This window comes from Raphanus sativus, chromosome 8 (genome assembly GCF_000801105.2).
Source record: "Raphanus sativus cultivar WK10039 chromosome 8, ASM80110v3, whole genome shotgun sequence".
Classification (NCBI taxonomy): domain Eukaryota; kingdom Viridiplantae; phylum Streptophyta; class Magnoliopsida; order Brassicales; family Brassicaceae; genus Raphanus; species Raphanus sativus.
This window is the reverse complement of record NC_079518.1, coordinates 12782855-12800552: the sequence shown is the minus strand read 5'-3', so window position 1 is coordinate 12800552 and position 17698 is coordinate 12782855. Positions and strand designations below refer to the sequence as shown.

Sequence of the window (17698 nt, the reverse complement as noted above, 5' to 3'; positions counted from 1 at the left end):
CATTTTTATGTGGCCATTTGTACAAAATGGATGGTCGGTGAGAAACAAAGCCAAATCTAATTGCAAGGGTTTTAACCAACATCAATTGTAACGGACCATACATAAATGATAAAAAGCTCTTTTTGGCAATTTAAAGAGTGAACGACCTAATTATATAGTAGACCGTAGAAACCAAACAAATAGCCTTGTGAAGAGAAACCAAGAACATAGGCCACACGCTTAGACCATTCCAAATTTGTTAAAGACGAATCTGATCGACAAACAAAGAAGTCATGTACTCCTTGATTTTTCCTTCCGGGAAAGTGTATCCTTCATATCCATTGTAGCAGACGGCGACCGATTGTGCAAGACCCATTACTGTCTTGAGAACCAAACGTGACATACCAGTTGTCGTCAAGAGCTCCTCATTTATTATGTTACCGTTATCTGCAACAATTTTGTGAAGCTCTCTTAAAGCATCTTGTTTGGTAACTCCATATTGCTTCATATAACAGTTGACTGCATTTGTGATCTGTCCTCTCTTCCTAATCAAAGTTTTAGAAATATCGTAATATAGAGAAGAAAGCATGAAGAGAGAAATTATCCAGATTCTTAGTTTCTTACTTCTAAACCGGTTATATCATCCATAAGACGACCTCTGAGAGATATAGATTTGACCAGTCTTGGCCTCGATTTAAGCCACTCGTAAGCTTCCCTGGTAGCCATTTTTCCCAGAGACATGAAACAACCAGCCAAAGCTGCATACACTGTGATCTCCACCTCAGCAACCTCCATGTACTCCTCAAAGCCAGGCAGGTGAGCAGCGTGTGCCCATTTTGCATGCTCAAAATTGGCTTTCACAACTGCCTTTAACTGCAAAATCTCAAAAGTATAATAAAACCGTTACCTTTTTTCTTCTTTTGGATATCAATCATATGAGTCCACTGAATAAAATTTTAACGCTACCGGACAATATATATTATCCTTGATTGATTGATTGGTTACCTCTTCTATATTGGCTTCCACACTGTAAGGTTTTCCTTCCGGCCTAAGTTCTTTTTCAAAATCTTCGAAAGTATCCAATATAAAGTTTAGTACGGCTTTCAAATATTCAGGTTGTTTATCCATGGCAGGATCGGGAGACCACCTGTACATCACCACCACCACTACCATCATAATAATTGTTTTTTTTTTGTTTACGTAATGTTTTTTTTTTTTTTTGAAAAGCGGTTTACTTAATGTTTATTGCTTATATGAAATTTTGATACCTTTCCAAGCTATTGGCAAGGATTTCTGCCTCAGGAAGAGATGCATATCTGTCGAATGTGTCATCTATAATCCCTAAAATGGTGTAATACTGAGTCAACATAATCCTTGCACGTGAGACTTGTGGCTCCGAGAAAGCTGCTTTTACCAAGAAATAATTTTCGACGAGTCTGTCTTTTAAGTAAGGTGGCACCTTTGATACAATATCTACCTCCTTGTACCACCAGCTTGAATCCAAACATTTTATATATGTTAGAATACTTTCTTTAAGCTATTACTAAATTTTGATCTGCGGACTTTTAAAGCTTGAAATATTTTTTTTTTTTGTGAAGATCTGATATAAAACCCAAATTGCTTTATTAGAAAGGCTAAAATAAATGATTTAGTTATATTTTAAATTATCTCAATTAAACCTTGAACAACTAAGACCTATTAAATTTGAGTTTTTTCTGGGTTCACCAAACAATATGATTTTTTATTTCATATTCTATATATTTTTAAAAAAGGAAACAACCTATTTGCCAAGTTATATTATGTTTTTAAAATAAAGATAAAAAATAATAGTAGTTGCCAAAACTTTTTTTAATATTTTAATGCTATCATCAAAACACTAAACCCTAAATCACAAACGCTAAATCTTAAACCCTTGGATAAACTCTGCTTTGTTTTGGATAAATTCTAAACCCTAAATGACAAACACTAAACACTAATTCTTAAAAATACTAAATCTTTTCTTAAAACCTAAACCCTTGGATAAATCTTAAGACCTAGGATTTATGGTTTATCTAAAAGTTTAGAGTATAATTTTTAAGATTTCGTGTTTAGGATTTATTGTTTAGTGTTTTGTTAACGGCGTTAAAAGTATTAAAAATTACAGGTTTAGGATTAATATTTTAGTTTTTTTAAGATTTAGTGTTTAGTGTTTATGGTTTAGGATTTATCCAAAGGTTTATCGTTTATCCAAAGGTTTAAAGCTTAGGGTTTAGGGTTTAGGATTTATCTAAGGAGTTAGGGTTTAGGATTAGGGTTTAGTATTTTTAAGATTTAGTGTTTATGATTTAAGGTTTAGAATTTATTCGAGGGTTTAGGGTTTACCCAAGGGTTTATTTAGAGTATAATGTTTAAGATTTCGTGTTTAGGATTTATGGTTTAGTGTTTTGTTAACGGCGTTAAAAGTATTAAAAATTACAGGTTTAGGATTAATATTTTAGTTTTTTTAAGATTTAGTGTTTAGTGTTTATGGTTTAGGATTTATCAAAAGGTTTATCGTTTATCCAAGGGTTTAAAGCTTAGGGTTTAGGGTTTAGGATTTATCTAAGGGTTTAGGGTTTAGGATTAAGAGTTTAGTATTTTTAAGATTTAGTGTTTATAATTTAGGGTTTAGAATTTATTCAAGGGTTTAGGGTTTATCCAAGGGTTTAGAATTTTAGGTTTAGTGTTTTGGATTTAGGGTTTAGTGTTTGGTAACAGTGTCAAAATATTATTTTTTTTGGCAACTATTGCTATTTTTGATTTATTTATATATTTTTTTGTTAAAAACATAATATAACTTGGAAAATATTTTGTTACTTTTTAAAAAATATCGAATGAAATAATAAAATACTATTGGTTGGTGAACCTATATGTTTACCATATGAGTGAACCCAATAAAAATTCATTAAATTAAGATTTAATAAGGTTGCTTATCTAGACAACGGTAACTATATTGGTCTTTTAGATCTGTTAGAGCTATTTCTAAATAAAAAAAATCAAAGCTCCAAAATTATTATTATTATTATTATTATTAAATTTGATAATACATTAAACTAGATATTTCTAAAAATATTTATTTTTATATTGAAAAATTTTTTTGAAAAGAAAATTGGATAACAGAAAAAATCATGATAGGTTGGCCATTATTGTTTTGAGATTTTTTTGACATAATGATCTAAACTGAGTTGATATGGATTTTATGGTAATTGTAGATAAAACATTCAGTGGTTATATCTATGAGAAAAATACTTGTATAATAAGTAAGGACATTTACAAAATCATAAGATACCTATTGCATATATTTTTAGTAATTTATACTATCAAAGCAGAATTCCTCGTAGAATTATATCTTTACCTTTTAAAGTTATTTACAATGTTCTGCCATTTCCCTTTTAAAACATTTGTAATTATTTTCGTCACTTGTAAATTTAATCATCATGGAGAAAAATATAATTTTGGATAGATTAAAATTATATAGTTGAAGTTATCAGGGAAATTGGACGAAGTAACCAATTTATATATCCATCTAATGATATATCGAATAACCTACAAATATGAATATTTTTGGCATTTATAAAACTCATCTACACTATTAAAGTAAAATCACTGATAGAATTCTGCTATTGACTTTTAAACTTATTTACAATGTTCTATCATTTCCCTTTTAATACATTTTTAATTATTTTCGCCACCGGTAAATTTAACCATCATGGAGAAAAACATAGTTTTGGATAGATTAAAATTATATAGTTGAAGGTATCAGGGAAATTGTTTTTTCTACTTTAGGTGAAGTAACCAAATTATATATTCATCTAATGATATATCTAATAACCTACAATATATGAATATTTTCGGTATTTATAAATCTCAGATTGATTGAAGAACCGGAAAAAACTAATTAGACATTATTTCATATTAAAATAATGTCAAACCAGATTCGTTAAAAGAAAAGATTGTTGTATTATATTATGATGGTACACGTTAAAAGAAAATATCATTTGGAAAAAAACTGAAACTTAAGTTTATTTGTCAAAGTTTAGAAAATTGTAGTATATTATGGTACATGTTAAAAGAAAATATTATTAGAAAAACCGGAACCAACAATCTATTTGTGTAGCAATATATATTTAATTCAGTCCTATATTGTTAATAATCTATTGATCTTGATCGAAATGATTTGTTTTGAGGATAATTAACAAAAACTGAATTTTGGGGGTTGTGTACTGGGATTTAAATTTTTCGTTTAGGGTTGAGACAAATATGAGTCATTTTTTCTTCCAAATGTCATAATTGATACATTGTAGTTTCAAAAGTATTAGACCTTATTTCACCAAATACATTTTTTTGTGTTAGACATTACTTTGTTATACATAAGTCAACGTTAATCATGTTGCAGGTTTAGAAGAGAGCTTTAGTTGTTTTGAGATGCTTCTATGTTCATAATAATGTAATTGACTTACTATGTGAAATACATATGTTTGGATGATATAAATAATGTATTTGTGTATAATATAAATGTTAGAGAAGATCATTTAAATATAACTAGAATTTGACCCGCAAATATTAAAGTATTTTAGGTTATGCAATAAAATATATCAATAAATTAATACAATTTAGTGTTATATATTATCTAATTTTATAATAATATTTGTGTGGCTTATAATATTATTCCTATAAAATTTATAAATTTTGTATTTTTATAACAAAATTTGTTTTGAAAATCACTATTATGTAACAATACTGTTTTACATAATTTTTGTTTTATTTATAATTTTTAAATATATGTGGAGATTAAAGTAAGTTGAACCTACATAATAGAGGATTAGGTATAATAGTGATTAATTAAATCAATTTAGTATAGATGTTTAAATAATAAACCGAATTGATTTTAACTAATTTTGTATTTTTGTAACAAAATTTATTTTGAAAACATTACAATACTGATTTACATAGTTTTTGTTTTATTAATTTGAAATATATGTGGAAATTAAATTAAGAACCTACATAATAGATAATTTGGTATATAGTGATTAATTAAACCAATTTAGTATATATGTTTAAATAATAAACCAAATTGGTTTTTAGCACATGAGAATACACATACCTTAATAACAGATGACTAAAATCTTATATATACGATATGAATAAAGATCAAATGTTTCATCTATGACGGAGGTATAAATTAATTGTACTACATGATAAAATAATATAAAGGTATGACTTCTATGTGGTCTAAATTAAAAAAATCACATATGAATTAAGTCATAATTTATGTCATAAATAGATAAGATATATATATTTTTAAATTAGAAATAGAAATAAATATTTATTTTTAAAAACATCTTTAAAAATAGTTCTTGGTATAGTTTTGAATTAAATTAATTTTAAAAAATTCTTACCGTTAAAATATTATTAAAAGTATTTTATGTAGTTATTATTTTTTTTGTTTACAAACGAAACTAAACTAAAATTTACTTTCTAATTATACTTTGTGATAATTAAAATTTTAATTAACTAATTTCGAAAATATATTTTTAAAAGATTATAAAAGATATTTGGAAGATTTTTTTGTTATTTATTTAAGATATTTATTAGTATTTCAAATAAAAAATAAAGATATTAAAAGATATTATAATTAAGTTATGTAAAATTTAATAAATTTTCTAAGGTTGGTCTAAATAAAATAAAAAAAATCACACATGAAAGAAGTTATTGACTTCTATTTTAATAATATAGATTAGAGTTTACCCGCACATCCGTGAAGGTAATTTTTCATTTCATAGACTTTGATATTATCAATATATACTTTGAAATAATCAAATTAAGAATTTTTTTCAACATATGATTTTTGAAAAAAATATATAGCTAAATTTTTTTAAACATATGTTAAGAACTTTATTTTTGTATAAAATATTACATAGTTAACAAATTGTAACCCATTTAACGGTAAATGATAATTTATTTAAATGAAAGCATTTTAATAAATTTTAAAATATTTTAATTTACCAGTTTAATATAATCTTGTCACATTTATTTTATATAATACTTCTATTATAATATAATACCGATTATAATTATACATTTATTTAAAATAGCATAGAAGTTTTTGTTTTATAATAAAATTTAGTTAATATTAATATTATATTATTAATTACGAAATTAATTAATATATTATTTTAAAAAAAAATTGAGCAGGATTTTGTTAGATTTTTCTCAAAATTCTTTTTGTTATAATTAAAAATAAAAATAAAATTTATTGTTAAAATTTTATTTATTATTAATATTCTTATTGATTATTAAGTTATATTATGTAATTAGTAAATATGGACTTATTATGATTTTGATATGGTAGAAAAATTGGTACTTCTCTTTTAATAGAAAAAATAGTATAGATGGCAGATTTCTAGTTTAGAACGAAGAATGTTACGGATGAAGAAATTTAGTTTAATATATATTTATGAAAACAAAAAATAAAATAAAAATCAATGACATTTTCTTGTAATAATTTGAAAAACTAATAGTATAGATAAACATAGAGGTGAGATCCGCATATCTTGATGTTTATTTAGGATTTCATTATTTGAAATCAAATCTTTGGCTTCTGGATATCCTTCAAAATATTTAAATATTTCGGGATATGCAGTTCTGTTATAATATAGTTATTAAAACTAAAATTTTATACAACATTTTATTAAAAGATATATTGCAAAATTGATTTTATTTATCCATATTCATATATTAAAAATATCATTAACAAAATTAAAACTTTTAATTTATTTAAAATTTTAGATCGTATATCTTGGCTTGAAAATCATAATATCCAATCTGTTTTAACGTATCCAATATTACTATTCAAATCTGGATCCAAATTCAAAGCAGATTTTGGAACGGATCTTGATCTTGGATATTTCCATCCCTAAGCCAGCCATATAAATACGTGTAAATAAATGAGGAGATAGGTTACATACTTTGTTAGGATTTTGAGATCTTGAATGTACTGGAGCTGCAGTAACTTGAAACTGATCTTAGCAAACCTGAGTAGCATCTCATCATGATCTTCTTGTTCGTAGAATGGGATATATTTCACAGCGACTAACATCTCCATGTTCCAACGCTGACACAGATAGAGAGCATTTTGTATATGCATTGAAAGATGAGGCGGGCATGTCCCACCTGCAACTAATGACTCCAAATGGCTCGAGGTGAAGCTCAACGCTTCGCTCAGTATATCATCTTTCGTGGTCCGCAAGTGCGCTGCTTCGTATAAGCTCAAGATACCCTTGGCATCCCCTTTAAGAATTTCTTTGAAGTCTCCGCTGCTCTCTTTGAATCTTGTAAAGACATCTAGTTACAAAAATAGAATCAACTTATGAATGAGAAATAACATACATTAGTATGAACTTCGATTAGGATGACAAGCCAAGCTAGTATTTCCCTTACCAGAAGATATGTAGTGACCGTATGTCCTGAAAACCCAGAAGATGATGGAAACTGTGTACAAATCTTCTTCGTGTTCCATCATCTCCTTTATCTTTGTGAAACTCTCTTTTAGAATATCATAGATCTCGTCCTCGAAGTGATATGCAAGACCAAGGCTCACCAACAAATATATCATAAGGATTCTCTGAGTGTCTTGGGAAGACATTAACGTGTTCTTCACTTTCGGCTTTAGTGTATGAATCTCTCTCTTGAGCGCATCCATTTCCTTGAGAAGTAGAAAAGCACACATCCATTAACCTTATTCACATCTACCTACAGAAAACTAATATGTATACATAAAGACATATATCTAGAAACTCACAGAGACATCGAGGGGAACCGAGTGAAAGTAATCAGTCCATTCAGAGGGTGGAAACTTCTTGAATTTGCGATTACTTAATTGACCATCAGACGTCGGACTAGTACTATTAGTGGCCTTTAAACAAACATGCTTTCTAGGCGTGTCCCAAAATGACGCCAGGGGAAAGCCGTGGGGTTTGATTATCGGAGGAAGTAATAAATTGTTCCGAGAAGGAAGAGAAAGATGAAATCCAAGTTTTGGTCCAAAAACTGCTTTAGTTTCCATTTTTTCATGCAATGATATAAAACTGCAAAGAGAGAAGCTAGTGACTGCTTTCTTATAGACAATCGTTCACCTTTACAATGTATACACAAAAAGTGTAAGTGGTACTAAAGAGAATTGGAAAACATATTTAATAAATTTAGAAAGTATTCTAAATAATAATGACGATTATCCAACAAACTCAGTGGATATACCATTTTTCTTAATACTCTCTATCAAGTTGTATTCGTTTGAGTTGATTTGAAAAAACATACAACACTTTTGGAAAATCGGCTAGTTTTCAAATTTAGCATGTTGATTTTAATTAGTAGTAGATGTTTTTCTGCACCATGTGAAATACAAATTTTTTAAAGTTTAAATTATATTTTATTGATACTGTGTATTTTATTACTTTTAATAATATTTTAATATAATTTAACTTAATTAAAATTAAAATAATGTTTATTTTAAATAATATTTAAAGATATGTTTATATATATTTAAATTTATAATCTTAGATAGATTTTTCATTTGTAGATTATAATCTTAAACATTTTATAAAATTCAAAAATGTTTTTACAACCTATTTAAATTTTTTTATTTTTTATTCTAAATTTTTAATATATATTTTTTTATATATTTAAACTTCACTCCCAAGACCGTACATTTTAGCTCTAAACTTTAAGTGTAGATTAGCTAATCCCAAAACTGTAAATATATATTTATCTTTGGGTAGACGCGTTATTTCTCCACAAATACTATTGTGTACCACCAAATGTCTATCAAAATATGACTTCGTGCTATTTATCCCCGAAAATATAAGTTTGAAATCTATTTCTCCTTCAATTTTGGTTTTCACATTTTTTTTAAAACCGAATTTAAAATCTCAAATCTTGTAGAATAAACTGAACAAAACTAAATTAAAATAAAGTAATACCTGACCAAATATGAATCTAGAGCGGAACAAAAATCCAATATGACATAACAAAATGTAAAAAGCCCGAAAAAACAAAAACCTAAAATCAGTTTCAATCAAGAACCATAAAATTATTGGTTTGCTTAAAAACAATAAACCAATACAAATTAATTTCATGGGTTTTTCGATTTTCGATCTTTGTATTTATGGAGAAACATAGATGAAATTTTATATTTATGGAGAAACAGGTTTCGGACTTTTGTTTTCGTGTATAAATAACACTAGATTTTGACCCGCACGTCCGTGCGGGTGTATATTTTTATAAAATATATTGTTTTTCATGTCAATATTAGAGTTGGACAAAAAATCGAAATCTAAAAAATTAAAACGATCCCGATCCAAAAGAAGTACAAAACCCGAACAGAAGTTGATTAAATATAAAAATTTTGGTATTTAGAGAAAGGAAACCGAATCCATTCCGAATCAAAGTATTTCAGATACTTGAATGTATTCGAAATAGATTTATATACTTATATTTTTTTGACTTAATGTATATAAAACATACAGAATATGTATGGTACTTATAAGTTGGTTTAAATAGTTGAAAATATATATAAATATCTAAAATAATTAAAGTATATTCAAATCACTAAAAATACTTAACATAACTATTGATTTTATATCCAATTATTTAAATCAAACCAATTTATATGTTAAGTTTAGGTATTCTGATATATGTTATTCAAATGTATAAGTACTATATTATTTTGTTTATATATTTTGAGAAATTTAAAGTATATAATGAATTTAAATGGGTTATCGAATCTGAACAAACCCGCAAAGATGCGAATTTGCTTCCGAACCAAAATTTAGAAGTATCCGATGGGACTGAAATCTTTGATCCCGATAACCCGAAACCCAAACAGACCTAAACCGAATCCGAATGGGTACCCGAACGCCCATCCCTAATTCACAATCTATTTTTTTCATTTCAAACACACCAAACATATAATTAATAGTATTTTATATATACTATCAGATAAATAATCACATATATTATATTTTCAATAATCACATATATTGAAAACATTTTTTAATAATGGTTGTTGGAAATATTTTGGTAAAAAATAATTTTTTTGAATATATGTATATTTTAAATCAATTTTTGATATAAATCAACTTTAAATTATTATTTTGATTTGAAATATGTATATAAAGTTTAAATTTTGTTTTATGATTATTTTAAACAAATGATATTTTTAGATTATTAGATTAGCTCATTTTCATATATTTTAAAATTTACACAAATATATAGTTTCTCATAATATAATAGATTTTCAACTTTTCTTAATAACATAAATTTATTATTTTCTTAATATAATGCTATCTATGTTTCTAAACAATATTATATCTTTTTTATATCGATATTCATGTTTCCAAATAAATCTTTTTTTTTAAATTGATATTCATGTTTTCAAACACACTTATTTTTAAACTATGTTTCCAAAAAAACATAATTTGTACTTCAATTTTAATAATATAGATTAAAATAATGAATTCATATATATTGTTATGACTAATATATAAAGTCTCATATTTGAATGTAAGTTCACCTCAACCTTCTTGAATCTTCAGGTACTACATTATGCTCCAACAGTCCACATCCAATAGCATATTCCAGGACAAAAGTGATATGCTTTGGTGTCAAAACCAACTGAAAAATCAAGTGTATCCATGTTTTTCATCGATCTAATACCAGAAAAGTAATCCATATTTCACCTTAGAAAACGACAATTACAACAATCATTAACAACTTGCATTACGCATATATATTCACAGAAAAAGTTAGAAAATTTAAAAGGGTTTGAAAACGTTCTCACATCAATCTTCATGCCTCTCGAGGAAATCTTGTAAGCAGCCCATAGAGCATTTTTCAAACAAAGGATTGAATTTTTGTGAGAGTGGGAATCTTCCATACTTGTTCATAGTCCTAAGTAAATAGTTTTCAAAAATTATCCTCATTCTTCCGAAAAATCATCACCAGAACAAAACAGGGAATTATAACCGGACAAAAAAAGAGAGAAAATGTTAGCAAAGGTATGAAGGGATTTAACCAAAAACAAAAAAGAGGATGAAGAGTTGTGAAGCGTACTTCTCTATTTTCACTCAAGTAAATTCTGTAAATCATACCAAAAGGCACATAAAGGATGGATCTAAAATCGTCTGATTAAAGCAGCGATAGGTGGAGAAGTATATAGGAGGCTCTTATAATTTAGGTTAAGAGGATAGAAATGGGGAGTAGCTACAGCTAAGATGGTTTTATATTCTGTTTTTTTGAAAAGAAAAAAAATTGTATCGTATGAACATATGTATGCTAATCAAATTCTAATTATTTGTTAAAATTTCAAACGCAGAATATGGAAACTAATTAGTGATGCTTGCTTAATTGTAGTCAATTTTCAAAGAATATCTTGGAAGGCAAGATTAGATAATAAGAATTTTCTACAAATATACCAAATATACCGTGAGAGCAAAAATAAATGATAAGAATAAGGTAATATGAGTAATAGAATAGCCGTTTGCCGTCAAAAAAAAAAAAAAAGAATAAGGTAATATTCCATTGTTAAGATTGCAAGAGCTATATACGGAAACAACTTTTCTATAGAGATTTTAGATTTGATCATGTTTCCATATCTCAATGATTATCATTAAACACGCAATATTAAGTTACGTCGGTTTTGTTTCGAGATAATAAAGTAAGGCAGGTCAAATTTGAGTTGTTGGTTTAGCAATATTAATGTTTTATTCTAGTGGCATTCCATTGTAAATATTTAGAAAAAGTCAGGGTCAATTCTTATTTGTACTTCAATTTTAATAGATTAGATGGGATCACACTTCGGAAAATATTTGATGCAATATAATAGTACTTGTGGGAAAATAGTTCGTCAATACTCTTTAAATAGTTTGATACTTTGATCATTTCGATTCTTGAAAACTGTATATCTGTGACCAAAAAGAACTTTTAGGTATTATAGAATATTTCTCGAATAAAATACGACCGACAACATATCCAGCCAGCTTTTACCCAAAAGTGATATTGACTTTTGTTCCAAGTTTAATCTTTGTTAGCTCTGTTTGTGGATAGGTGGGTGGGATTTCAATTTAGCCGGGTCATTTTTGTTTTTTTAAACGTAATTTCGCACAACTGAAACGCAATTATTAGAGCATGTTTAGTGTGGGATTCTTAGCGAATCAAGAATCTGTCTCTTAACTTTTAACTAACAGAGCTAAGAATCGGCTATATAAAAAGCGATTTTTAATTTTTTAGTTATAAGTTAAGAGACGATTTTTTATATTCCGCTAAAAATTTCAATTCTAAGACTCTCCATTAAACATGTTCTTAGGTTTTTCGCAGAAGTGGAATACGTAGAATGAAATAGTTTGGGTGGATAAGTGATTAGAGTTTTTTTAATGCTCAATAGTTGCGATATTATGAATTATAAAGAATATTATAAACGATTTTACAGTCGATAATTCTATATGTTTAATAAAAAATTATATTTAATTGTATTATCTGAGTTGTTTTATGGGGTTCTTTTTTATCGGTATTCCTTACATCATGCTGAAGATCTATTGTAAAATATTTTTTCCCACTAATTTACATAATTCTATATTTTCTGAAATTCAAAACTCAAATTTCTAGATGTAGAAGTATTAATGAACTTTTAATTAAATCTAGAATAAGAAAGTTTTCACAGAATTATAAACTTATAAAATTTATTAATGAGATCATTAGTTTATGGCAATATTTTGAAAACCAGACCAGACGTTGATTCGACAGTTAGGTCAATGGTCGGACATCGGTCCAACCGGATTTTAAATTTTAATTTAACTTTAAATTGGTTAACTTTATATATAAGTATAATAACTATAAAATTGTTTGGATACAAATTATATGATTATTAGAATCTAAAATTATATGAAAGTAAAATGAAAATTCAAAAATAATATAAAATATGATTAAAAAAACTGGATTTTCATATCGAATTGGGTCACTCGTCCTTGAAGTGGTACACTAGAAGTCTAGACCAAGGCTCACCAACAAATATATCATAAGGATTCTCTCAACGACTTTGGAAGACATGAACGTTTTCTTCAATTTCGGCTTTAGTGTATCAATCTCTTTTGTAAGCGCATCCATTTCCTTAAAAGCACACATGCATACCCTTATTTTCATCTCTACATAAAAGATACTTTTAATACATATACATATTTATATATATGCTACGGAACTCACGCTCGAAAGGAACAGAGTGAAAGTGATGAGTCCGTTCAGAGGGTGGCAACATCTTGAACTTGCGATTACTTAATTGACCATCACAAGTAGTACCAGTAGTGGCCTTCAAATGAACATGCTGTGTACGTTTACCCGGAAATGACGTCATGGGAAAACCGTAGAGTTTGGTTAACGGAGGCACCTTAAATGTTAGAACGGTAGAACCCACCTTAAATGTGGTCACCAAAACCTTAGAGTTTGATTGGATCGGATGGTCGATCTGGACAGCAAGAAACAATCTGCTACTCAACAACAAAACAGCCTCGCCTGGAGAAATAATGGCAAAAGCGATCTCTGCAGCTCGAGAATGGTCAAATGCACAAACTCAGGAAATTCCCAATGAGGGACGAGCTGCACCGGAAAGGAATATGATCCCAGTTGATTTTGTCCTAAATTCTGATGCTGCCTGGCAGAATGGTTCCAGAACTGCAGGACTGGCTTGGGTACTGAGACGAAAAGAAGGTTTTAGAGAATTCACTTCTTCATATCGCCATGTGAACTCCGCTACCGTGGCAGAGGGTCTGGCTTCAAGGAAAGCTCTAGTGAAGTGCAAGGATAAGTAAAAAAGTCGGTAAGGTGTGAAACTGATTCACAACTGCTGATAAACGCTATAAAAAGAGGCCACCCGATCGATCTCAGAACTACATGGAATTGTCTCAGACATTGTGTCCTTATCAGCTTAATTAGTTTGATGTTATTTGTTTTTGCTGGATTCCAAGATTGAGATACAGTCATGCTGACCGCTTGGCAAAACAATATTTAGCTTTTGTAGTAGCTGAACCGAGCCATTAGAGCTCTTGAATGAAAGTTTGAGTTCCAAAAAAAAAGATTATCTGAGGCACAGATAAATTGTTCAAATGATATGAGTCCAAAAACTGCTATAGTTTCCATTTTTTTTCATGCAATGATATGAGTCCTCCAATGATATGGAATCTACTTTGACCACAAATTTACTAAAGCTTAGTGTAGTCGATCACCCTATTCTCCCCCACTAGAAGCAGTCACGAACTTTTCAAAACATAACGGCAACATAAATTAATCCCTCCTTTCTTAAGATAGTACTCCTTCCATTTCATTTTACCTGTTGTTCTAGACTTTGAGACATGATTAATAAAACATTTAAGTTTGTATATTTACTAGATAAAAACTTCATTACCAATACACCTAACCAGATTTCAACCAATATAAAAATAGCTTAGAATAAAAATCAATAAATTTTGCATTAAAATCATAAAACGACACTTATTTTGAAACATTTTTTTTTAAAACGACATCTAATTCGAAACAGAAAGAGTAATAGTTAGTTACTTGGTTTTGTCGTCTCAAAATGGCGGCTGACATTTGTCTAAAGTATTAGACATCTGTTTCATCCCGAAATTACGCTAGGCGTAACGCGTACGGTCGGGTGACGCCTAACACCGAATCAATTAATCGGAAAATATACGGGGATTAATCGGGTATTTATATTAGGGCATTTTTATATTATTACGTATATATATAGGTATATTGCTGATTTTAACAGAAAAGTGCGGTGGTGTGGTGGTCTAGCTATGTTTCTTAACGTCTTGCAGCCCAGGTTCGAACCATATTTGGTGCATATTATATATATTTTCGATTTTTCATTTAAGGAGGGGCAAGTCCGTCATTAACCAGTCATCTTCCTCCTGTAGGGTTTATTTTCGGGTGAATTTGTGTAATAGCCAAATTAAAAAAAAATTAAGAATATGGCTATGATGTTGACATTATTAGATCTCCTAGCTTTTTCACCATTTTCTTCTGGTTTTGTCCATTTGTGAAGCAAGTTGACGGTAAGATTATTGTTGTGGCGTTTATGATATCAACGTCTTGACTATAATGTCATTTTATAAATAGAATAGAACATGTTATAAATGACATAGTTCACATTAATGAAAATTATTTAAATATATTATACTATGTATGTTTACAATTAACAAATAGCATAAACGTAACTTTTTTGACAGATAATTCAGCAATATATTACATGATTACTAACCTCTAAAAGAAAATATAAATATTTAACCCAAATATCAATATATGCAAATAGAATAGTAACAAACGAAAGTATGTCAAAATTTAAACGTTCTATTACATAACACCAAAATAGTATAGAACACCAACTTCATCTCAACCTCTAAAATCTAGATACTAAACCTTATCTCAATTCCACCCAAACTCTTAAACCCTAAACCTTAGATCCTAACCATATCCCTTCACCTTATAAATATTAAACCCTAAATTCTAATCACTAAACCCTAATCCAAATCTAAACCCTAATCCAAATGTAAATATTAATCTAAATGTAAATCCTAAATTCAAATATCAAAATATATTTCTAAATAATATAGAACACTAAACCCTAAATTCTAATTAGTAAACCCTAAACATAAATATAAACATTAACTCAAATATAAACTTTAGACCCAAATATAATGGAACAATAATAAATAACATATTACAAATGGTGAAACTTTGAAATGTTTATTCCTCGCCTTATAAATACTAAACTCTAAATTTTAATCACTAAACCCTAATTCAAATGTAAACCCTAAACCCAAATATTAAAATATATTTTTAAATAAAGTAGAACACTTTTTATTAACATACAAATAGAATAGAACAAAATAAAATAGTATAGGAACATGTGGTAAGAATGGAAGAAAATGAGTGGTAACCGGTAATCGAAAAAGAAGAAGGTCACTTAAATTTTTATTAACTGGATGATAGGGGTAATATAGTATATATTATAAGAATAATGGATGTATTTTTTTTTTGGTTAGATGCTAAATTATGGTTTATTTTGTAGCCATCTCACCTAATTTCCCTTTATTTTCTGCGATTGTAATCACGACGGCTGCTGTTTTTTTTCTCGATTTTCCATCATCTCCTTGTTTTTTTCTTGCTGTTTTAACACATATATCTTAGATCTTAGGTAAAAAATTTGATTTATGGGTCAAAAAGAACAAAAAATTGAGCTTTCTTCTGACATCCGATTTCTTTCCCAGCTAGATTGAAATCGCCACGGTTCACAACCGCTTCACGTTTATCCGCCGCGCTCTCGGGTCAAGCCACCGCGTTTTAGAACAAGGGTTTCATCTCTTGGCATCAGTTTCATTGTTGCTTACGTATTTATTGAAAATGGTAGCTTTTGTATATTTGACCTAGCTTTCAACTAATATTTTGATTTTTGAGAAACTACTTTCATAATTTCTTTTTAGTAATCCAGCGTAGCGTATATTATTCTTCTAGCATATAAAAAGTCAGGAACCTAATATATATTCTTACTATGATTATAAACTCCTGTGTTAAAAGCCTATACTATTTTATACGTTTTTTGTTCAAGTGGTATTCAATCTTGAAAATACTTGTGTTTCGACAATCCAATACATCGTATGAATTATCTTCATGTACAACATTTTCAAAGGTTAACTAGATTTTGATCCACTCGATCGAGCGGGTGTCACTTTCATTTTTTTTTGTTTCTATTAAATGTTATACATGGTTTACAATATGTGTACTAATATAACATATTAAAAATAACAATGTACTTAATTATATCAAATAATCTTTTTACATTTTACAGTAAATTATATTACCAATATTTATTGGATATCATACAAACAAATCAAACATTTGTATAATTAGATCATATAAACAAATAAAATATTTCTATAATTAGATTTATGTATAAAATATCTAGAAAATAAAATTTCTGAATTAAAAGTACGAAACATATACAAAAGTGAGTTAGTATAATATTAAAAATTAATACATTAGTTATAACATTTGTAAAAAAATAAAAATACTATAGGCAATTTATTCTATAGAATATTCAATTTGTATAGTTGTATCCTTAGTTTTCAAAATAGAGAAGGTGTATACACTCTGAAAATATTTTAAATCAAGTAGCAAAATTTTCAAAAAGTATAGATTTTTTTTTTAAAGTTAATTAGTTAAAACAGTTAGAAATGTGATCTAAAGTTGTAATAAGTATTTTTGTATAAGTGATAATATATATTTTTAAAATTTACCAGATTAAATAATTGTTTATATGACATTTATAAACATAATAATTTATAGTTTACATTGAGTAGTTTTATGTGATCTAAAGTTGTTTTTTCTTGCTGTTTTAACACATATATCTTAGATCTTCGGTAAAACATTTGATTTCTGGGTCAAAAAGAACAAAAAATTGAGTTTTCTTCTGACATCCGATTTTTTTCCCGGCTAGATTGAAATCGCCACGGTTCACAACCGCTTCACGTTTATCCGCCGCGTTCTCGGGTCAAGCTGCCGCGTTTTAGAACAAGGGTTTCATCTCTCGGCATCAGTTTCATTGTTGCTTACGTATTTATTGAAAATGGTAGCTTTTGTATATTTGACCTAGCTT

General features: G+C 28.1%; 1 protein-coding gene across 4 annotated transcripts; it reads right to left on the bottom strand.

Moving 5' to 3' along the window:
- Positions 1-31: 31 nt before the first annotated feature.
- LOC108822622 (putative terpenoid synthase 7) lies at positions 32-11231 on the bottom strand. Of its 4 annotated transcripts, none has more exons than XM_018595748.2 (9): positions 10835-11230; positions 10568-10668; positions 7799-8084; positions 7438-7702; positions 6966-7341; positions 1248-1472; positions 985-1126; positions 604-852; positions 32-520 (listed from the first exon to the last, which is right to left on the bottom strand). In XM_018595748.2, exons 1-9 carry the CDS (start codon positions 10928-10930, stop codon positions 239-241), a joined length of 2022 nt encoding a protein of 673 aa, XP_018451250.2. In that variant the 5' UTR covers positions 10931-11230; the 3' UTR covers positions 32-238. The 4 variants fall into 4 exon arrangements, with proteins under 4 accessions (XP_018451250.2, XP_056848392.1, XP_056848393.1 ...); XM_056992412.1 differs by having other exon boundaries at positions 10574-10668; XM_056992413.1 differs by having other exon boundaries at positions 177-426; positions 10835-11231.
- Positions 11232-17698: the final 6467 nt, after the last annotated feature.